Source organism: Tursiops truncatus, chromosome 2 (assembly GCF_011762595.2).
Source record: "Tursiops truncatus isolate mTurTru1 chromosome 2, mTurTru1.mat.Y, whole genome shotgun sequence".
Lineage (NCBI taxonomy): Eukaryota > Metazoa > Chordata > Mammalia > Artiodactyla > Delphinidae > Tursiops > Tursiops truncatus.
In genome coordinates, this window is record NC_047035.1 from 27,144,564 (window position 1) to 27,168,566 (window position 24,003).

Below are 24,003 nucleotides of genomic sequence, written 5' to 3' on the forward strand. Positions count from 1 at the left end.
TTGCAAGGACCTAATAGCAGAGACACCCCAGAACAATGAGCATATCCAGCACCTGGATCTGTATGTCTAAATACTATCCTCCATTAAAAGCAACCACTGCTCCTTGGAGAAAATAGTTGATTCCAAGCTGGGACAGAGAAAGAAGATGAGCCTGAAATATCTTGTGCTCAAAGAATGAGGGGACATGTCAGAAGGACACAAAAGTCAGCTTAAACGGGCTCCCATTGGCCAAATCTGGGACAATTTGAGCATCAAAATAAATCACGATAGTAAAGGATTACAACCCATTAAATAACACAGGAATCCTTAAGTCCACATTGGTGTATATAAACAAATGAATAAATGAACAGGATGGAGAGAAAACTCTTCCTGGGAGTAAAATGCCAAATAATAAAAGTAAAAGAAATGATGGAATTAGAAAATCATTATTCCACCACCATCACAGTAATAATTCATTCAGGCAAGAAACATCAATGAATATTAAAATTGTTGGGTGAAAGTGAGATGAAGAATGAGATTCTACATGGTCTCAAAGTATCTCTTCATAAGATATTTATTAATTACAGAGGGGGAAACAAAGTAAATTTGTTTAAATTAACAGTGGAGAAATCTGCCAGACATTGTCTTAAGTGCTCAAACACCACTAAATAGTTATCATGTACCATCGGATCTAATGCAATGAGAACATGGCATCACTTCTGTGACATTCTGGCCAAAAAATACATAACCTCAGTCTAATTATGAAAAAATATCAGACAAACACAAATTGAGGACCATTCTACAAAATGACCGGCCTAAATCTTAAAAAATGCTAAAGTCATGAAAGTCAAGAAAAGACAGAGTAAATGTTCCAGATATAAGGAGACTGAAGAGACTTGACAACTAAATATAACATGTGATCCTGGATTTGGAGCTTTCTGTTATAAAGAACATTATCAGGACAGATGGCCAAATTTGACTGTGGTCTCTAGAGGAAAGTTAAAAGGCAGTTCTTCATACTATTTTTACAGCTTTCCCATAACTTTGAAATGGTTTCAAAATTGAAAGTTTACAAACAAAAGTTTCTCAATAAAAATCTAGATTTTTCAGCCTCCCTTAAAAAACCAGAAGATCTGGCAATACCACCTGTCTTGGTCCATTCAGGCTGCCGTAACAAAATACTATAAACTGCATAAACTGTGTAGCTTACAAATAACAGAAATTTATTTCTGTTGGCTGGAAGTCCAAGGTCAAGATGCAGGCAGACAGACAGCACCTTCCTGCTGTGTCCTCACAGGGTGGAAGGGGTAAAGAATCCCTCCAGGGCCTCTTATATTAAAGGGCACTAATCATATTCATGAGGGCTCCACCCTCATGACCTAATCACCTCCCAAAGTCCCCATTTCCTAATACCATCACCTTGGGGGTTAGGATTTCCACATATGAACTCGGGAGGTAGCATTCAGACCACAGCACTACCACATATCAATGACTTGCTGCCAATGAATAGTAAATACCCTTTAGGTGGGACATGTGATCTCTGGTTCTCCAGTCTCCACTGGGCCAAACTTTTCAGTGAATGTCCTTGTAAGCATTTAAGTTTGTGACTTGTGATTTAGATCTTCACATATCAAATTTCACCCTATTTAGGTCTGAAAGCTTCAACACAATTTCTTTATTAGAAACACCTAAAAGAGGTAATTCTCTACTAGGTAGCCCACAACCAAGTTTGCAAACACTGCTCCTAACACATACTGAAATGTACACGATGAATTAAGTCTTGAACCTCCCTCTTAATGAAATCAAGATTTAGGAAAAGCTCTCATGACAGAATTTCATAGCCTTGACCTTTAAACAAACGAACAAACAAAAAGAACAAAGGAATGGGGGGGGGTTCCTACTTTCTTTGTAAATCTGAAACCCTGAGCTCTATTTCACCACCTATGATGAACAGAGAACCATATGCCCTTTTTCTCTCTTTTTTTGCCACATTAAGATATATATAGATTACCTTTATTCTGACAAATTCTTAAATCAAAAACTACATTTCCTTTTTGCTTTCTAATGTTTCTTAGTGAGAATCAATACAATGATGATAATTGTCTCAAACTCTTGAATGTGTATGTGAAGGGAGGGTTTCAATGTTAGACATACGGTAGGTACCTGATAAGCACTAACCGAAACTACAGCTGAGTTGCTTGTTCAGGAACTTTACCAACATGGAACTCAAACAAGAAGGGAAGCAGAGTTAGTGGGGTCTTTGGAACTCTCTTCCCCCGTTCAAAAACGACTTTGTTCTTCTACGAATACGACACCATAGTCAGAGTTATGGAGAGTCTAGATGTAGGACAGTTAAACCGAACCCCCCAACCCCGCTTTGATAGCTACATGTTCTAACAAACATTCACTACAAATGTACAAAGTAAGGGAGGCCAACTCTCAGGAGACCCTGGCTGTGGCACATGTGTTATCTTTCAGCAGGTGTAACCATTCGGCGCCAGAAAGGCCTGGAGGATGAAGAGACAGCACCTCAGGCAGCCTTGCCAGGAGCCACTGGGTTTCATCCTGGCCTGACCCAGAAAAATCTCATGGAAGAGAACAAGAGGCCCAAGAGCCCTCTGATCTGCTGTCAGCCAGCTGCGGCCGGGAGACTGCCAAAGCGCTGCAGTGACTAGGCAGCGCCCTGCGGAGCCGTCTGGGAGGGGATTACCAGCCTGATCCCCTGGTCTTCAGAGCCAGAAATGACTCAAACTTCACAAACAGCAAGGGTCTGCCAGGGAGGGTGACAATGAGCACTGGAGAGGGGTTTCTTCCCCTTGTTGGTGTCTCTTCCCCCTCTTGCTGCTATGGCAGATTCTGGACAGTGTGCAGCCTGTGAGGTAATCTGAATTCCTTGGCAACCGGCAAGTACCTGAATTCTTTCAAAACCACAGGAATCCAGCAGAGAAAAGGTAAATATCCCTGCGGAGCCAGTGTTAATTAGCAAGGAAGGCTACTGAAGAAGTAACTGGGGGTGGGGAGGAAGGCAGAGGCATTACAAATGCTTTGGGATCTCTTCTGAATTTCCACTGAATAATATGGCTGAGTAGAAGAGAGGCGGTCCCTGACCCGGGCCTTCTCAGTGTGCCATCTTCCCAACCCACCGTGCGGATGGATCTCTCCCAGTTCTCTGGACGGGCACTTTCATTTCCCTGCAGCTGACAGTGCTACCTATCTTTGGGTCTCTAATAGCACATTTGATTTTCAACTCAATTTTGTTTTAATTTTTTTCAACTTTTAATTTTTCCTGTTTCAGTGAAAATTTGGCTATTAGCTTTGTCTCAAAAAAGGGCCTCGTCAAATCATTTAGACCACATACTGGATCCACCTAAAACTGTAAAATCCAGAACAAAGTCTTTTTGGATTCCACCTCTGTCAGGAAAAAAACCCTACACCATTTTGGTAGAGAAAAGCACCCCTCTCTGGAAACTTGAGCGCCCCCTGCTGGTGTAAAACAGTAACATACACGTGAAACTCAAAAAGTAGGAAGGGGCAAAACACTGGACTCAAACACCACTAAGACAATTTTTTAAAACGTCTCAATATTGTGCCCACGTATAAGAAAATAACGAGAGTCTTTCTACCTCCTATGTTAATAAAGCAAGGACAACTGAAATGATTAATCTAGAAAGAAACTATTTAGGGTCTTTTTCTTTAGTACATTTAAGAAGGTAAAGAATTTACACAAAATTCTTACTTCACAGAACCGTCTTATGAAATCAACTTAATCTTTCTGTCATTAAACATGCATTCTGAGGCCCCAAACAGAAGTGATATGGGATAAGACCCTTCTTTTCTGAAGAAGGAAACCAATTACACTGCCACCAGTTCTGTCTCTTTAGGAAAGATTATTGTTTTCCTTTTTGAGCCTCAAAGTAAAATGGTCTAGTGATCTCATCCCAAACTGATTACCTTCAGTAATGTCTATTTAAAACAAACGTGACCCAAGATTACTAGAGGCTGCAGATCTGGAGATGCTGTAGACTATTGTTGAAAGTAATGACACAGTCGAATGGCTTCTGAGGATTAAAAAGCAGGAGATGAGTGCCAAGACACACAGTGGTTAAGACACAGGGACTTAGGCACATGGAAGTTATTGTGCAGAGCAATGCACCCCTTGCAGGACTGGCTAATAGCCTGTCATAATGTACTACTGTAAAGCTTTTATATTCGCCTATACTTTTAGGTAAAATAGCCAAAACCCTGAAAATTCTTTTTCTTTTGTTTCACAGTTTAATCCAAATTTCTAAAAATTTGTTTTCCAAATTATTCTAAGAAAGAGCATCCATTTTAAAAATATATAAATATATATACTCAGTTCCTGCTGAAGGCAAGAGAAGAGTTACTCAATTCAGTGGGTTCTGACTTCCAACACACAGCCAATAGCCAAAGCACTAGCACATCTGCAGTAAGTTCTATAATAAATATTAGTATTGTTCTCATTTTGCATCTGAGCCATTGAGGCTTTAAAACAATGCCGAGTTTTACCAATAGCAAGGGCTATTAATACTGTGGGTGAAATACCTTTGGAATAATTTGCAGAACATATTGCTATGATATCCTTGAGACACAGTAAGCATAAACTTGAGGTCTTTTCCCTATTCAAGAAGTCCAGTTCAGGGCTCCCCTGGTGGCGCAGTGGTTGAGAGTCCGCCTGTCGATGCGGGGGACACGGGTTTGTGCCCCGGTCCGGGAGGATCCCACATGCCGTGGAGCGGCTAGGCCCGTGAGCCATGGCCGCTGGGCCTGCGCGTCCGGAGCCTGTGCTCCGCGGCGGGAGAGGCCACAGCGGTGAGGGGCCCGCGTACCGCAAAAAAAAAAAAAAGAAGTCCAGTTCATGGCAGGACATAATCGGTTTCCGAGAAGGGTACAGGAGACAAGCTGGTTGAGGATGAGCGGAGGGAGAAGGGTGAAGGAGCTCATGATACTCATGTTCATACTCATGATACATCTCATATTACAAAATGGAAAATCCTCAGCATCTTATACATCTGAGCAGAAGTAAGAGGCCTTATTTCATCTTCTTTTTGCTCTAGATAATATGGAGACTCAGCTTTTATCTCTATACTTCAAAATATGAGAGCACATGTGTCTAAAAACACTACAGAAAACTTCTTTCCGATGAAAATCTGATTAGATTAGTAGTTTGTGCCCAGATACCTGGTTCAGCCCTTTAACTAAAAACTGAGAAATATTTTAGTTTTCTCCCTCCTCAGTTTTCAAGGAACCAGAGGCCTGAACTAGGGAGCTTCCGTGGCCTTCAGTGTTCCCAGGGTTCAAACTCAAATCTTAGTTAAGAATGTGACCAGGCTTACAGATGCTGTCACTGCCACCTAGAGGTGAAGGCAAGACATAGCTCAACCAGGTAGAATCTGGTTAACTGTTCTCACCCTCTGACTCTAGTCACACGATGCATCAAAAAATTTTAGTCTAAAAAATAATTAAAATAATTGAAATCCGATTCTAAAAGAACAGCTGTCAGAGTACAATGATATGTCTCAAAGCACCTACACCTAAATATGTAGCCTTCTTTTATCCACGGTATTTCCCATCTTCGATGTACATTTCCTAAAATACAGAAACATATATAGGCCATGCTTTTTACAGATGCAAACCACCTCCTAAACTGCTATGCTCTATACAAAAACTATGCATAAAAAGAACTTCAGAGTTCTTTGGTAAAATAGATATATAAGTTTTGTGGGGGAAATACATATATATATATATATATATATATATATATATATATATATATTAGCTTTGTGAGAGAAAAGAACACAAGCACACCAAAGTTATATACTTATTTTAAACAATTCAAAGGGTCTAAAAAAAACACTGTCACCTGTAAAATCCTATGGATATGGGAAATGAAAATTCAAATTATTATAAGTTGAACTTTATTTTGTAAGTCACACTACCTTAAAACTTAAGAAGTACCTCAAGAAAAACAGAAATATATATATATTATATATATATATATATTATATATATATATATATAAAATCACTGTAAAATATATTACAGACTTGTAGGTGAAAAAAAAAAAGCAGCTAATGTCCACCCTAGATACAAGAGGGCATGAAACAGCTCAAGCCTTCAGCTCTGGAGTCAGATCCAGGGGTTCAAATTCCCACTCCACTATCCACCTGCTGGAGACCTCAGGGGAGTGATTTCAAGTTCCCTTACGCAAAGCCTCAGTTTCCGCAACTGCAAAAATGCATGACTTTAAGGTTGTTGTGAGCATTAAAATAAATGCTTGGTATATAACAGGTATACACATGAAAGATTTCTTTTTTTTTCCTTTTTAGACCATTTGTGAACAACAGTGGCCCTAGGATCTTCATACCAATTGCCATTGCATGAAAATACAATGTGACCCTGGATCCCTGCTGGGAAAGGTGTGTGTTTACATACAAATGCTTGTTCATATGCGTGGATATGCAAGAGAGACTGTGAAGTGATAAGACTGATTTCTGTAATCTGAAGCCCATCTGGGGACACTCTTATTTTCCTGAGTTGAATACAACAGAAAAAACAACCTGATCTTAATACACTCTTTAATGGGTCAACTCGAATAAACACCCTCCGCTCAAGGTCTCTTACCTAGCCAGTCCTTCTTCATAGAGATAGATGACAAGAGGATCATAGGAAGTCACAAGCACATAGAGGCGCACGTCAAACTTGAAATCTGGAAAAAAAATTGGGGTACACAGGAAAAGCTAAGCTCATTTGTCTTCTGTTACAGAATGAATAGTACAATGTAACAAAGAAATATGAAAGACAGTCCTCCTCTCCCCATGAAACATACACTGCCCACACACCTTCCCTTTTGAGGATAAATAATAATTATACCATACATTGTAAATATATATATACATGCATTGTACAGTTTTCATATATATTTGTTTCTGTTATAACATATAAAGCACTTTCTTTTTTATTATGTCAAAATCAACTTCAAAATAATACCGTGAGGTAGGTAAGGAACCAGCTTCATCTCTGGAGCCACAGTTGCCAAGAATTCCACACTAGCTTAATAAAGACTTAATAGAGAAGACTATAAAAACGTTAAAAAGAAAAATTTAGTACGATCTAGCCCAATCCAGTCAAAGACCTAATCACAACTCACCATCTATGAGCAGGGGGTTGTTAATGTAACGGGAGACCAAGATGTTCTCTTCCAGGGAAATCTGGTTTGGCTGTTGAGTAAAGAGAAAAATGAAAGGTAGAAATGCAAAGGAATCCTGACTTACAATAAAGAAGCAAAGTTCTTAACCATTTAGAAATGATAATATGGAAAACTAAAACTCTAAGAAAAGGTTTCCTCTAAGCTACCCATATATTAATTGGACATATAACACACCACTTCCATAAACACTGTGAGAATCCAATTATAATGGGAGAAAACAAAATTTACACAGCACCTCTCATGATAGAGCCTAAACAGCTTTAAAGATTTATATACATGATATTAAATATTTACATGCCAAGAAAATAAAAGCTACTTAAAAAATAAATTAAAACTTGCTTTCTCCCAAATGTAAAGCATGTTGGATATTTTAGAATACTACCATTATTCTTACAGGAAGGCTTTCATCAAGTTGCTCAGAGAACTTACAGATCTTTCCACAATGGATCCTGGCATTTTCCCTGTGAAATGGGATGGATATTTCACTGACTCACTCCATAGTGCTTGCTATGCCACTGCAGGTAAAGAATGAACTAGATCTTTTTTCAATGAAGAAGAGCTGTCTATACAATAAATAATGATGAGTATGATGGGTATTGTATAAGGCACTGGGGATACAGTGATGAATAAAACAAACGCAATCCCTGCCCTCACAGAGCCCAATCCCTACTCGCAAAGAGTTTGATGTTTGAGTAGAGGGACAGCAAATATATAGAATTTAAAAGAACACAAAGCAGCACACCTACAAGTGCAAGATGTGAGGCTGCAGAGTGGAAAGAGATCTGGAAGAACAATTCCAAATGAGACTAAAACAGAAAAATCAGTTGTCAGTCACCACAATCCATACAGGACAAAAGAACTCCAAAAGGGAAGTGGCTATAATGATAACTGTGATGATAATAGCTATAGTGGCAACAACAGAAACACTATTAACATTTGCAGGAAAAAAATTTTAATAAATGTACTGAAGATTTGTTATGTGCCAACACTGTTCTAATCCCTCACAAGTATTATTTCATTTAATCTTCATCCAACCCATGGTAGGTATAACACCATCCAAATATTACAGATGAGGGAAGAGTCAGAGAGGGTTAGGAACCTGCTCCAAGTCCCACAGCTAGTAAGTGATAGAGCACCATTTGAACCCAGGCAGTCTGCCTCAGAAGCCTAATTCTTAAGCACTATTTGCACCTTTTCTCACAAGTTCTGACCTAAAATAACTGTCCAGACCCAAAAGTTTGCCTTTATAATAATGCATGTGCTATCCCAAGTACTACAGTTATAAAATAAGGATAATTGTGTGACCCATAACATCATACACAACCACAAGAAGCAACTCCGGGGTCAAGATAATGAGATTCCTCTCTCATTTCCCACTGCTGCCATCTCAGACTCAGAACACAACTTCACAAGCCATCTCTATGCATCATACGGACACTACAACATCACTACTGATTCATACTCTGGACTTGGTGACCCACACCATTTCCTGATCAGTTTCTCACACGTACTATCTCTATTTTGAGTCAGCTTAGTATGTAAGAACTGATGCAATCACAGTACAAAGAAGCAAGCTGCAGGTTTCCAAACCTAAAATTAAACAATTGCAGCTCTTTTTCTACTAAGTAACACCTACAGGCTACAACAGATATGTAACCACCCAACTCTACTTGGAACCAGAGACTACAATGGTAATGGTCTTCACTCTATGACACATCTAACATCCATGCCCATTTCCTCTCTTCTCTTCCTCATCATATACATTTGTCCTTTGAATTATGCAGAACATAATCTCTTACATTATTTCGGTAACTTTAGTATTTGTTCAATGGTCTATACCTCTCATTTCTATCTGCACTAGTAATTAAATTGTAAGCTCACGGAAGAAAAGAATTGTTTGAGTACAGTTTTTTTGTATAGTGTAATATACTGAAAAGCAACTAACGAAATTTTTGACATCTTCAAGCCTGTCTCCTTTTCATCCATCCCCAATTAACTCATTTTAAATGATGTCAATTCTAAGCTCAAATTGCCCTCCCAAGTATGCTAAAGCAAGAATCTGAATTGTTGGGAAAGTTGGAAACCCATCCATTTTTCTAATTCAACTTTAAGATTAAAGCTCATAGTATCTGTTAAGTTATTATAAGGTAGACTGGTACAGTGGTTAAGAGGGCACGCTCTGGAATCAGCAAGACGAGTTAAAATCTTCACTTACTATGGAAGGAATAGTAACTACCTCTTAGGGTTCTCATAAAGTCTAAGTGAGATTATATTTGGAAGGTAGAGTGGTAGGCACATAGTAGATGCTCAAGAAGTATCAGTTAGTATTATTATTGCAAACTCAATAGTATCTATGTGGTTCCATTTACTGAGTTCCACAACTCAACAGCATTCCTCACGACGTGCCACACACCATTCTGCTCAGAGCAGTGCACTGACTTATAATGAAGATACATAAGAATAGGAGATGATCCCTATTCCTGAAAAGCCTTTAAGGAGTGGCAGCACCTGGCACACAACAGGGACTCCCTAAATATTTGTTGAACAATGAGAAAAATGGACAGCACCTAAGAAAACATAAACAAATAGAAACAAGAGAGCTGTACGGAATTATATTCACAAATAGAGGAGTGAAAAGAGTGACCAAAATACTCTCCTGATACTTCAAAATCTCAGAGAAAACACTAATATTTTATTTACCATGAATAATGTGTGAGACAAGGATGACTAAATTTGACTTCCATAAATCAAATTCATACCTTAACCAGAAAACACCAGATCTTTTCCCTCCTCTATATGAATATACTAAATTGGGAAAATATGGCATTTAGTCACGGTTACTGCAGGAGCTGGAGCAAACACAACTCTGTTCCTTTATGCTGTATTTTCAGAGCTAAAAAGCACATCATTAAGAGACCACGTTCTCCAATCAGCCAAGATGCTTCCATCTGTAGGAGCTCACACTCCTCTCTCTTCAGTATTACGTAAAAGTAATCCTTCTTCTATCCTTTATCCTATTCTCACAGTGGTAAAAGTTGCTATTTGCAGATATTTTCCAAAGGTTATGACTATTAGGGGGAATTTTTAATACGAGGCCCTCTCATTCCTCACTCCAGTGGGAAGACAGGGAAAGATGTTTTTATTTGGCCCTCACACCTAACTCTGCCCTCCCTCCCCCATCCCTCACCCACTCACACTAGCTCTGCTTGCAGACCCTCCACTGGAGCACTCCCTCTCCCTCCCCCTTGAATCTAAAAGGAAAGCAGGCAGCAGCCTTGGAAAGAGTTACTTCATCCAGTTGGCTAATGGGTCACATATTCCATGGGAAAGGATCCAGGTATGGAAAAGAGGAGATGGTTAGGCCTTGTGTGTAAGGAGGGAGAGAAGAGTATTAACTGCATGGTTTGTAGGTCTGGGTAAAAGGTGATAAAATTCCAGATTTGGAGAAAAGTGGGAATATTTTGCCATTATGTCCACATGCTGCCAGCTCCCCTGGTGCTTGCTGGCATCTTCCCAGGCTTCTGTCTGGCACTTCCACCAAAGACCTCAAAGAATCAGACTCATTCCAAAGCTTCACTGAGCGGGAGGTGGCAGGCAAAGGCTCCTGCCAAGTACTTTGATCTCTGCAGGGGGTCTCTAGGGAGTCAGCCCAGGGAGATGTGGGAGGGAGAAGGAGAGCCTGCCAAGTGCATTCTCTAAAGACTTGTCACCCCCTGTATGAGACGCGCGCGGCATCCAGGGAAGAGTCAGGGCATGGGGTTCTCAGCCCCACCAAAGAAAGTTTAACTTTTCTATTCTTTATGATGTTGGTTTTAAAATAACAAATCACCAGGGCAAAAGAGCATTCCAAGAGAAAAAAGTCCCAGATGAGCTGGGAATAGATCCTATTCTTTTTGACTCATGTCTAAGAAAATAAAAAGCAAACTTGTACCACAGTTGACTTTCAATAGCAATTCCATTTGGCAGCTAAAACCCAAACCCAAACTAGTGCCGTCTATGAGATTCAAACAACACTGGAGCTCCTGGCACAAAGCTGAAGGAAAAGCTGTTGGACAGGAGCCTTCACACCAAGGTCAGAAGAGAGACAAGAAAAGAGAGATCCAAGGCTTATGAGCAGTGCCTTCTGTCACAAGAGACCCAGGGCAAAAGGCCCTCCAGAGTGACCCAGGGTCAGGTAGCAGAACTTGTAGCCTGGGCTTGGGGCTGTATAGCTACTGCCTCAGAACCAGATCCTATATTTCTTCAGCATGAAAGGTCTGGCCATCAGTATTTACTGTAGAGTTTTTAGTCCAGACTGAATTTAAGGATTTTCCCATATGAAAGACCCCTTAGAAAGTTAGTTTCTGCACATATAGGAAATAGCTCAGACCATGTGAAAAGAAAGAGAACTGGGGAATTTGGGATGGTGTACCGACCACGCACATGACATATCCGCCTCCCCCTCTTCCCTTCCAGGGTTCCACCGTAAGGACAGAGTAGACATTTTATTTATTTATTTTTTAATGTGATACGCAGGCCTCTCACTGCCGTGGCCTCTCCCGCTGCAGAGCATAGGCTCCGGACACACAGGCCCAGCGGCCATGGCCCACGGGCCCAGCCGCTCTGCGGCATGTGGGATCCTCCCAGACCGGGGCACGAACCTGCGTCCCCTGCAACGGCAGGCGGACTCCCAACCACTGCGCCACCAGGGAAGCCCCAGAGTAGACATTTTTAAACGTCTGAAATGATAACAAAGCTAGAAAACAGTTAAAGGAGCCAACAAAAGACCAAAGGTTTAAGGAAATCCTGAAAGACAGAAAGAAGATAGGAACAGGTTGAGGAAACAGAGCAGAAGAAGCCCAGCCCCAAATATCAGAGGTGAGAGTGATCTTCCCAAGGAGACTTCTGAGAAGTTCCATGCTGGCAGTGAACTAACACGAAGAGCAAGAGGGAGCCAATGGACAAGAATCAGATAATTAATTAAATAACAAACAGCATTTAAAACAGTGCGGCCAACAGGCCTTCTTCTCCAGCAACCAAAGCTTTGCCCTCAGGATGAAACCTAACAACTGTCTTGGGAGGACATCTTCTGCGGGTGGGCACAGGCATCCCACAGAGCAGTGGAACTTGAGGCCACTGCATCCCTACAGCAGACACAAAGGTGAAGAGAGAGGAAAGGTAGCACCGCCCCACAAGGAAATCACCCAACTCTTCCTTTATATCCATAATCAGGCAGGCCCTGTTTTGGCAAGGGGGAAGGAAGAAGCACGCTTCCTCACCCATATCCACCTAAGGTGCGGCCTGACATTCAACACACTTTGCCCTCACACAAAGCACAGTCAGCCTCCTGTCCAGTGAGATGTTATTAGGGAATCAGTCCTACACAACAGTAGGGGAAACCCAGGCCAGCTGTCAAAATTTGAATCAGTCTAGTCTTGTTCATCAGTGTGACTCAACATCTAAGGTCACTGAAATTGAGAAAACCCCACAGCAGGAAAAAAAACCACGATCCCATGAAAATTGGTGAAACAAAAGAGAACTTTAAAACACTTTCAATTCGTATCCTCAGAAAGACCCGCCAGCAAACTGCATCTACTAAGCAACAACAGGCTGTTATCACAAAAGAAAAAAAAAAGGCAAATGAGAAAATAAGAGTGTTTGTACCTTATGATCGCCAATATAGAAATACAGTAGATGGAATGAACGATAAAATGGACAGAGCTCACACTGGTGATCCAGAAGGTAAAGATGGGAAAAGACAGAGAATTTAAAATGAGAGAAAAGCTGACATGAAGGAAACACCCAGAATGCCTCAAAAAGAAGTTCCAGAAGCAGAAGCATAGACAAAAAATGAATGATTTTTCCTGAACTAAAGAAAAATACTAGCTTCCAGATTGAAAGGGCTGACCAAAGGTCCAGGAGGAAGAATGAACAAAGACCCAGACTGAAATATTGGTTAAATTTCAGAATTCCCATCTGTAAAGTTTCTATTGAGTTAAAATTTTTTACTCAACTTATAGATAAAGCAAAGAAACTGAATCATAGTTACTGAAGAGAATGTAAATATCATAAACCTTTAAAATATAAAAATAATAAAAAGTAATCAAAGCTAGAGATGTAATGTGGAAGGAAGGGTAGGGGGTGATATGAGTGCAGTGAATATCAAACTGAGAATTAGAAACAAAATGTAAAGTTGAGAAAAGAAGAAACATAAATCAACTGTATTAGGTTACTACTGTTGTTAGTCTAGCCAGTGAGAGTGGGGTTGGGATTTTATTTCATTTACTTTGTATATGTATTCAACTGAAAAACAACTTTTAATGAGGATTTTGCAAAGAATCAAGATATTAATGACTTTTGAAAAAAGAAGAGGATGAGGAGGAAGAAGAAGAGGGGGGACGGAGGGGGCCAGGAGCAGCAAGGATGCCATGCCAGACTAAGGTTAATTTGCTTGATGACCTTGAGGGTAGGAACCCACAGTTCTCCTCACAACAGGAACTAAATGTATGTGCTACCAATTAATGCTTAGTGCCAAGGAATTAGCAAGGCAGAATGCTGAAAGCAGAAAAAGTACCTCTTTTCTGCTGACACCAAAGGCTGTCCTCCCCCCAAATTCAATCAAGTGACTTATTAGCCATAGAGTAACTGTTGGCATGGGAGGAGGTTACTGCCAGTAAGGTGAACAGTAGACTCATACCCCTCCTCAAATCACACTTCTGAATGCAGACTTAGTAGCTAAGACAAAGGGTGAAGCAGGGAAGAACAAACACGGAGCGAAGTATGCCACCCGCTGCATACTTACATTGTTGATCAGGTAGACACCCCGCCCCCTGGAAGAGGCCACTGGTTTTACTATCCAAGGTCCCCGGTCCTTTGAATATGAATCTGCTCAAAATATTGGGAGACAAAACAGGGAAGAAAGAAACAAAGAGAAAGAAGGGACATGAGTTTATTATCTTAAATTTTAACACTAGTTATCTACTCAGGTACCCAAAGAATTTTCCAAATTTCTAAGTGGAGGACAGCAACTAAAATAACCTGTATTTTTGGACTAGCCTTAAAAATGAAAACAGAGAAAGAGAGAGAAAGGAAAGAGAGGAAGAGACAGCAATATTACATAATATATTTCTTCCACCATTTCCCCTCTTGAATGAGAGGATGAAGACAAAATAAGGCAAATATCGGGATGTTCGTCTATTACTGTCACAAACAACCTTCACGAATCTTTGATATCCTCGCCTCCTTTAACTAAAGGACCTCCAGAGGCTCACACTGCAGACGGTGACAACGCGAGTCAAAGGCCAGATCCCCTAATATGGTTACTTTCCTCAAGCAGTTTCTCTGAGCTTGTAAGAAAAAATCGCCTTAAATAAAACAAGGTGAGTGGAAAGGTAGGACAATAATTGACGAGTGGTTAAAAGGTGCCCTTTACTTTTGTTCCTTTCGCAGGTTCAGGTTTACGCTTTAAATACCTTTGGGTCATAGGAAAAGAAAACACACAACCAATATGAGGAGTCCCAGAGGCCTGCAGATGGCTCCGGCCTCCACTTAGGGAAGGTCAGTGGACACGAGAGAGAAGCAGAGACAAAGGACTCTCCCTCTGATAGGAGCCAAACTGTCTTTTCAAGGCCTCCCAACAGGAACTTGATTTGTGTCGGTGCCACAAACCATTTCACCAGGAGAGAAAGAAGACCTCCTTGTCGTCTCTCCGCCACCCTCCCCTGCTTTTTCCCTTGATGTGACCTCACAGAATTAGAAAAAAATGTCACGTGCCACACAGAATGTAAAACTCCGTGAGCAACTCCACTTCTGGGAATGTATTCTCTGGTCCTACTCACACATACTGGAACATTCTTTGTAGAAGATTATTCAGTGTTGCATTTTAATAGCAAAAGACATCCATCAACTAATTAAATACACTATATTGCATCTATATGAGGGGCTGGCAAAAGCTATTTTTTGGTAAAAAGCCAGATAATAAATAGCTTAGGCTTTGCAGGCCATGCAACTATTCAACTCTGTCATTGTAGCTCAAAAGTTACCATAAACAATACGTAAACAAAGGAGCATGGCTGGGCCCCCAAAAACCTTTATTTATGGACACTGAATTTCCTATGATTTCCACATGCCACAAAATTTTATTCTTCTTTTGATTTTTTTCAAGCATTTAAAAATGTAAAAATCATTTTTAGCTCTTGGGATACATACAAAAAGGCATAGGACCAGATGTGACACAAGGGCTGTAGTTTGCAGACACCTGCTCTACATAATGAAATATTAAGCAGACACACAAAATGAGAATGTTATTAAGGAACAGAGAGGGAATGAGCTCAAAGAGACTGTTGAGTGTTACGAAGTAAAGTGCAGGGCACTGGGTATTGTATGCTCCCATCTGTTCACATACACACTCAAGCCATGTGCCAGTGAGTGCAGAGAATACCTCTAGAAGGATATGTAAAAATACTAATAACACTGATCACCTCTGGGGAGAACTGGATGACTGAGGAAAAGAGGAGAAAAAAGGCTTTTCACTGATTATTGTTTTGTATGTTTTGGGGGGTACCGTGACTATATTACCTACATCATTTACATAATTTTAAATTCCTGCAATAGATGGCATATTTATATAAGACAATTTAAATCTCTATAAACTGAAGTCACTGAATAGATGTATATATATATACACTTTATATGTTTTTTCCATTTTGCCATTTTCCCCAAATTCTGAGAATACAATAGTTTGAGAACAAAAGGAACAATTAATAGTAAAATAAAACAAAAAAATTACAAAAATTTTTAAACTTCATTCATTCATTCAATACTTCTAAGTACCCAACCCGTGTTACGCAGTTTGCTAGTATGGGGCATGCAGAAGTGAAAAGACAGCAGAAAGGCAGGCCCTAAGCAAGTAATTAGACACACCGAGCTCACAAAGAGGAAGTGAGGGAGCTACATACAGCAATGCCGAAGAAAATGACCAGACCTGTCTGAAGACGGTACCCCCTGTGGTGACAAACGGACGCAGAAAATGCTCGTTTTCAGAACAGGGAAAATCTAGCTAAATGCAACTTCTGCCATCTAACGCGTTTAATAAATCTTACTTTGTGGACTAGGCTTATCAGAAGTTTCTGGTGCTTCACTTTTATCATGTTCTTGAAATTCTAAATATCAAAAACAGTGTCTTCATGCTAAGCCTTTCTCCTTGATTTGCTGTATTTCAGAACAAGGATTGATTTCTTTCACAGGTTCCAAAAATGTGGGTCAGAAGCAAAGCAAGGCAAAGAGCTTGGCAGCCTGTCAGGAGGAAGATATACTAGACAGGGCCTGCAACTCTTTCTGGTGCCTTCCAGGTCCTATGGTGGCAGCATGCTCAATCTAATGGAAAGAGCACTGAACCAGGCGTAGGAAGATCTGAGTTCTAATTCTGACTTTTCTAATTCCGGGCAATTTGCTTAAATTATCCAGTCTCATCTTTAAAATGAGAGGTTTAGTCATTTGAATTATGAGATCTCTCATAATCCTACTATTATGATTCTATAAATTTTACTGATTACTTTGAAATCCAGTCATCTGAAATTAACTGGCTGACATTAAAGTTTTGCTCATTCCTTAGAATTATTTCTGTCTCTCTTGCAACTAAAGATGACCAGAGAATGCAATTCTGGGCAGTGAGAAGTAAACAGAAATCTGCCAGGGCGTTGGGGGAAAGTTCTGCTTTTCTGATATTGGCGCCACCCTGCCTTCCTTGTTGTTTCCTTCTCCCTGCTTAGAAAGCTGTCCACAGCTGGGGAGTGGCTGCAGTTGGCAAGATTCTTAGTTAGGTTCTTCGGGGTCACAGACCTCCGACTGTACTATATACTGTTACACTAGCAACAGTGGCACCAGGAATCTAGCAAGATCTGGTCTGTATATTGCAAGCCCCACATTTTAATTACTGGGAACAGTTTGGCAGTATCCAGGCTTTCATATCTCTTGAGGCAGTGTTTGGTCTCTGGGCTAGGTCTCTACAGAGATGGATTTCAGGTTTTCTCTTATTAGAACAAAAAGCTATACAAATTCATGAGATCCGCCTTGGCTGGTCTCTCTAGAGTCTTCAGGCAATCCTCATATCTGTTCCTTATCAGTTCCCTTTCAAAGGCTCTTTCACAGGCTAGTCACATGCCTTTCTGCTCCTCTCAAACACCCAAACCCATCCCTAGGCCCCTCATTCCTGGTATGTGCCCTCATCACCCTCTCACCAAGAAGGCTGGGAATCTGTAACATAAACCCGCTCACCTGCTTTCCTCTCCATCTCAAACGTTACCTGGATGACCACTTAGCCTTCTTCTTTCTCTCCTTTTAAGGGAGAGACACGCCCTGCTTCCTGAAGCTCACCCTTCTACTTGGGCTCTTGACTAAACCCTCTCCTGCCTCCTCTGGGACCTCATTCCCTTGCTCATATCTTCAAGGTCTCTCTCCCCTCTGATTTCTCGGTAGTTCTTCTTCTCTTCCTTTTTCCCTTCCTTGGTAGTAACATCCACCTCCATATCTGCAACTTCCAGAGCCTATAACTGGCCAGAACTCAAAACTGCCTTTACAACTGTCTGCAAAACATCACCACACGGAGGCCTGTAGGCACCTCAAATCCACACCAGGTCCAAAATGTGACACTCCTCTTGCCCTTCAACACTTTTCCTCTACGTCAGCGGTCCCCAACCTTTTTGGCACCAGGGACTGGTTTCGTGGTTCCACGGCCGAGGGGTTGGGGAGTGGGGGGCAGGGGTGGTGCTTCAGGCGGTAATGCGAGCGGTGGGGACGATGGGGAGCGGCAGGTAAAGCTTCACTTGCTCGACCGCTGCTCACCTCCTGCTGTGCGGCCCGGTTCCTAACAGGAACCCCGGGGGTTGGGGACCCCTGCTCTACATTCCTCACAGGAACCCCGGGGGTTGGGGACCCCTGCTCTACATTCCTCGTTACACTCCCTGGTTAAAGACTTAATGCTCCTCCCAGCTTCTCAGACTCACACCTTTGACCTCTGCCTCACTACTCACAGCCACTTAGTAAACTGTGTTTATTCTACCATTCTTTCCACTGCCTCCATTCCGTTCCAGCTACCTAGCTCAGTCTATCTACACTTCTTACCTGGATTATGACTTCCAAAGCGACCACTGTGTTTCCTCCCCCTGCTCCCTCCAATTAATTTCATGCAGTTATTTTCCTAAAGGCCAACCTGTTCATGTCACTTGCCTTCTCAAAAATATCCTATTGTCTGCGCTCAAGCAAGCACTGGAAGGTCAGGAACACAAGTGTCATGGAGAAAAGGGAATTTCTGAGTTATAATATGCTAGGTGGACAGCAGAGGAAATGAAGAGAACTTAAAACAGACTTTAGGAGGAAGAGGAATGTCTCTTTGAAAGAGGAAGTGGTAGGAGGAGGCAAGTTTCTCCCCTAATATGTAAACTTAGCAACACAACTGACCTACTAATGCTGGATTTCTCCCCAGTGGATTTAAGTGTAGAGGTCATGGACTCTGGACTACTGGCAAAGAATGACTGGCATCCTGGCAGGACTGAAACCAAGAAGCTTCCTCTTTACCATCACATCTTCCCTGGTCCCTCTTCTACCACACAATAAGTCCCGGCTGTGGTCTTTGGGAGGCAACAGCAATGAGGGATTTGTTTTGAGACTGAAGAACATCATTTGCCTGTAATAACTGCCCTGGGGCTCAATGTGGTGGCTTTGGGTTGCAGCTATATTCATTCTATGTGTGCTACTGACCTTTTGAATTCATTTTTGTTAGAATGTAGAAACTGTAAGAGTTTGAATAATATGCTGAAGAAACGAGGCTTCCCTGGTGGTGCAGTTGTTAAGAATACACCTGCCAATGAAGGGGACAGGGGTTCGATCCCTGGTCTGGGAAGATCCCACATGCTGCGGAGCAACTAAGCCCATGCGCCACAACTACTGAGCCCACGTGCCACAACTACTGAGCCCACGTGCCTAGAGCCCCTGCTCCGCAACAAGAGAAGCCCGTGCACCGCAACGAAGAGTAGCCCCTGCTTGCTGCAACTAGAGAAAGCCTGCACGCAGCAACAAAGACCCAAAGCAGCCAAAAATAAAATAAATAAATTTATTTAAAAAAAAATATGCTGGAGAAACAATTCTACTGAAACACAGGTCAGGCTTGAACGCATGGAGGAATTCTAACTCTATCCAATCTTCTGAATGAGCATCCAGCCCTCAAACTGCCTCCAAAGGGTGGGGAAGAACCACAGAATAAGAGATAGCAGAGAGGAGAAAGGGAATTTTCAACTTAATATCCCTTTAGTGTTCACTAGGAAATTATTCTGGACTCTGATTTCTCAATAGGAATTCAACAGCAGGGAGTTCATATCAGGAATGCTTTTACGTTGCTAACATGTTAGCTGAAGCATTTTTATGCTATCATGTTGGCTTATTACACAATTTTTTACTTTTATTATATAACAATACATCTCTACATAACTTGAAATAGGAAATGTTATTGCACATTTATTAAGTACCCATCAGGCACCACTCCAAGTGCTTTCCATGTGTTAACCTATTTAAACATCCCAACAACACTACAATGTCAGTACTAGTAACAGTCCCATTTTACAGAGGAGGAAGCTAAGGCACAGGAGGTTTCAATAACATGGCTAAAAATCCCATAACAAAAATTCCTAACTATAAATGTTCAGCTTCAAGTGCACTGTAGCTTTGAAGTTAACTTAATTCATCTAGTGAATACTCTACTCTGACCCATTTCAGAGCCTTCTGTGGGCAAACACTGAACTGCCAACCACTGGTCCCAGCAGGGTAAACAAGTGCTCTCAGAAGAATGGCTTCCCCAAGCTGGGAGCAAGAGACCCTGTGACCATTCCTGATGCAAGTCCCAGAGGATGAACACCGCACTGCGTGACCAGACCAGACCACTAGGTCCAACAGGTTAAAAGAATCAAATGTCAGGAAGTCTAGAGAAAAATTTCTCTTCCTCTCTCCATGCTTCCTCTACCTATAAGACAGGAAAAGTCTTTTTCTTGGACTTATTGAGAAGAAAACTGTCTTGCTGTCCTCTCTGTGTGTCATAACTGATCCTCCTCACAGAAGTGACTTCTCCCACGGGGGGTCCTGGGAAATGGTCATTGTGTGCATACACCCACTGTCTTGGCCACAAAGCACAGTGGTGAGGAGCCTGGCTTCTGAAGCCAAACTGCAGGGTCTGGATCCTAATCCCACCATTTGCAGCCACATAACTTACAGAAAGTTACTTAACCTCTCTGTACCTTAGTCTCCTCACCTATAAAGCTGGGAACAATAACAGTACCTACCTCAGAATAGAGGCTCCACTTGGAAGAGGGCCTAACAGAAGGGAAATGTTCATTAACTGTTAGCTATTATTATTTTTCCTATTTAGACTCTCACAAAAGACCTGCCTCACACCTTCTCTGTATTCGTGCCTCTTCTGTGCTCTAAGCCTACTGAGGCAGGCATTGCCCACCATGGGGGGAGAGTCCAAAATAGCCCATCTCCTCTGCTTGGACCTGGGGAGGTAAGTTCACTTCAAGACAAAAGAAGCAATGAGACTTGGATGCAGGCCATGCATTCCCAGCTAGCTTTACCACCAATACAGCAGACGTTCATGTGCCTATTTCGCTCCCATGAATATTTTTCAATTAGTCTGTACTCCAAGGAGAGAGAGTGTGACTAACTGGTACCTCTAAACCCTAACACCAAAAGATGCGTGATATGTGTACCCCAAAGAACATAAGTCACACAAGTCCAAAAATCGAGGGGATAGGGATATTCCTTAAATGACAAGAGGAAGAGAGATGCCGAAAAGGATGCATATGTAGTTCATATGCAGAAGTATATCCATCCTTACATGGGCACTAACTCTTGTCAATGAAAAAGAGACTTTTTGTAATAAACAGGAGCACATTTATACAATACCAATGTGTCCTTACATAAATGTCCTTACTAAGAATAAATACACACATACACGCTCAGAATAAAACAGTTTTAAAGTTATCTCTGCAATTGTTTTACTAAAGAAACAATTTTTTAAGGATCTGAAAAGCCCTGATTAGTTCCTGACTTGAGGCAGCCCTTGGAGTAAATCTGCCCCAAGTTCAGCTGCTGGGGATGGGGGACAGGGGACGGGGGTGAGAATGGAGCATCAGGAGTCAAGCACTTACTACAGAATTCCGCATACTCAGCCGGCAGCAGGAAGGTCTGAGGGAGGATGTGAAAAGCCTTGAATCCGTGCGTATGCTGCATTCGAATGATGTTTTTGTACAGTCGGTCCTTCCGGGTTAGTTCATACGACCTAAATTTCATAAAAGCATTTCCATTTCAGTACGCTATGACTCAGAGGTTATCCTGTGTCATCACATACTAAAGAGTTCACAGTTCATGAGCAGTTACTGAGGATAGTATTATATCCCAAATCTATCACTTTGTCAAGGAAATGATCACCTTAAAACTAGGGCGATAAATGCTGCCTATCAGGGAGTGTAATCTGGCAAACTACAAAAAGGCACTTCAGCTGGCCTCGACTGGATTCAAGAGTCTATGGTTTGTTGCACTACTTAAAAACCATCTAAGAATCTTTGCTGTAACCATTAAAACTGCATTCTAGCTGTTCCTCAGTTCAAAATTTTCACTTTGATTTCTTAAAATCAAAGGTTGCTTTGCCAAATGTAGGTATCACCAATACTTCTTTCTTACCCACTGTCCTCTTCAGATCTAGAGCAGAGGTCCTCAAATTTTAGTGTACGTAAGAATCACCTATAGAGTTTCTTCAAAAACGAATGTTCCAGGGTCACAGCTCTCAAAATTCTGCGATGAAGTCTAGGGCTCTGCATTTTAAGCATGGACCCCAGGTGTTTTGGTACAGATGGTCCGGAGACCACAATGTAACAGTGATTTAGTCTAGATCAGTAATTTCCAAACTTGACTGAGACACAGATTACCTCATTGCTTTTAAAATATATAACTTTCTAGGTCTATATTTGCCTAGAAAGATCAAGCACCTAGAAGGTGCTTTTTAAATATACACCATCCCTGGAGATGGTGATTCCTTGAATCTGCAGTAAGACCTATGAATGTAAAGTACCCCTAGTGACGCTTATCATTAAGGAATTAGAAACAATGAACCAGGCTGAGGGGACCTTCAGGATGGTGGAGGAGTAAGACGTGGAGATCACCTTCCTCCCCACAAATACATCAAAAATACATCTACATGTGGAACAACTCCTACAGAACACCTAATGAACGCTGGCAGAAGACCTCAGACTTCCCAAAAGCCGTGTGGCTGACAGGGTCTTGGTGCTCCAGCTGGGTGTCAGGCCTGAGCCTCTGAGGTAGGAGAGCCGAGTTCAGAACGTTGGTCCACCAGAGACCTCCTGGCCCCACATAATATCAATCAACAAGAGCTCTCCCAGAGATCTCCATCTCAACGCTAAGACCCAGCTCCACTCAACGACCAGCAAGTACAGTGCTGGACACGCCACACCAAACAACTAGCAAGACAGGAACACAACCCCACCCATTAGCGGAGAGGCTGCCTAAAATCATAATAAGTTCACAGACACCCCAAAACACACCACTGGACGCAGTCCTGCTCACCAGAAAGACAAGATCCAGCCTCATCCACCAGAACACAGGCACTAGTCCCCTCCACCAGGAAGCCTACACATCCCACGGATCCAACGTTACCCACTGGGGGCAGACACCAAAAACAATGGGAACTACAAACCTGCAGCCTGCGAAAAGGAGACCACAAACACAGTAAGTTTAGCAAAACGAGAAGACAGAGAAATACACAGCAGATGAAGGAGCAAGGTAAAAACCCACCAGACCAAATAAATGAAGAGGAAATAGGCAGTCTACCTGAAAAAGAATTCAGAGTAATGATAGTAAAGATGATCCAAAATCTTGGAAACAGAAAGGAGAAAATACAAGAAACATTTAACAAGGACCTAGAAGAACTAAAGAGCAAACAAACAGTGACGAACAACACAATAAATAAAATTAAAAATTCTCTGGAAGGGGCTTCCCTGGTGGCGCAGTGGTTAAAAATCCACCTGCCAATGCAGGGGACACACCATCGAGCCCTGCTCCAGGAAGATCCCACAAGCCGTGGAGCAACTAAGCCCATACACCACAACTACTGAGCCTGCGAGCCACAACTACTGAGCCTGCGTGCCACAACTACTGAAGCCCCCACAACTAGAGCCTGTGCTTCACAACGAGAAGCCACCACAATGAGAAACCCACACCACAATAAAGAGTAGCCCCTGCTCACTGAAACTAAAGAAAGCCCACATGCAGCAACAAAGACCCAACGCAGCCAAAAAAAAAATGCTCTGGAAGGAATCAATAGAATAACTGAGGCAGAAGAACGAATAAGTGACCTGCAAGATAAAATAGTGGGAATAACTGCCGTGGAGCAGAAAAAGAAAAAAGAATGGAAAGAACTGAGGACAGTCTCATAGACCTCTGGGAAAATATTAAACGCACCAACATTCAAGTTACAGGGGTCCAGAAGAAGAAGAGAAAAAGAAAGGGACTGAGAAAATATTTGAAGAGATTATAGTTGAAAACATCCGTAGTATGGCAAAAGGAAATAGTCAATCAAGTCCAGGAAGCACAGAGAGTCCCATACAGGATAAATCCAAGGAGAAACACACGAAGACACATATTAATCAAACTATCAAAAATCAAACAGAAAAGAAATAATATTAAAAGCAGCAAGGGAAAAGCAACAAATAACATACAAGGGAATCCCCATTATGTTAACAGCTGATCTTTCAGCA

General features: G+C 41.6%; 1 protein-coding gene and 1 long non-coding RNA gene across 16 annotated transcripts in view; one reads left to right on the forward strand and one right to left on the reverse strand.

Moving 5' to 3' along the window:
- TTLL5 (tubulin tyrosine ligase like 5) overlaps positions 1-24,003 on the reverse strand; it is a 305,050-nt gene that overhangs the window by 250,240 nt on the left and 30,807 nt on the right. For 13 of the 15 annotated variants that reach the window (XM_019920700.3, XM_073800210.1, XM_019920740.3 and 10 more), the window contains 4 exons: positions 21,382-21,512; positions 13,989-14,071; positions 7,148-7,217; positions 6,622-6,706 (listed from right to left, as the gene is read on the reverse strand). In XM_019920700.3, coding sequence (XP_019776259.2) covers positions 6,622-6,706; positions 7,148-7,217; positions 13,989-14,071; positions 21,382-21,512 — 369 coding nt within the window. The remainder of the gene's footprint in view (positions 1-6,621; positions 6,707-7,147; positions 7,218-13,988; positions 14,072-21,381; positions 21,513-24,003) is intronic. The other 2 variants (XM_073800212.1, XM_019920768.3) reach the window with 1 other exon arrangement.
- Positions 2,794-7,732, forward strand: LOC141277939 (uncharacterized). Its single transcript, XR_012329892.1, has 3 exons — positions 2,794-2,930; positions 6,327-6,416; positions 7,604-7,732. It is a non-coding gene; the product is annotated as an uncharacterized lncRNA (long non-coding RNA).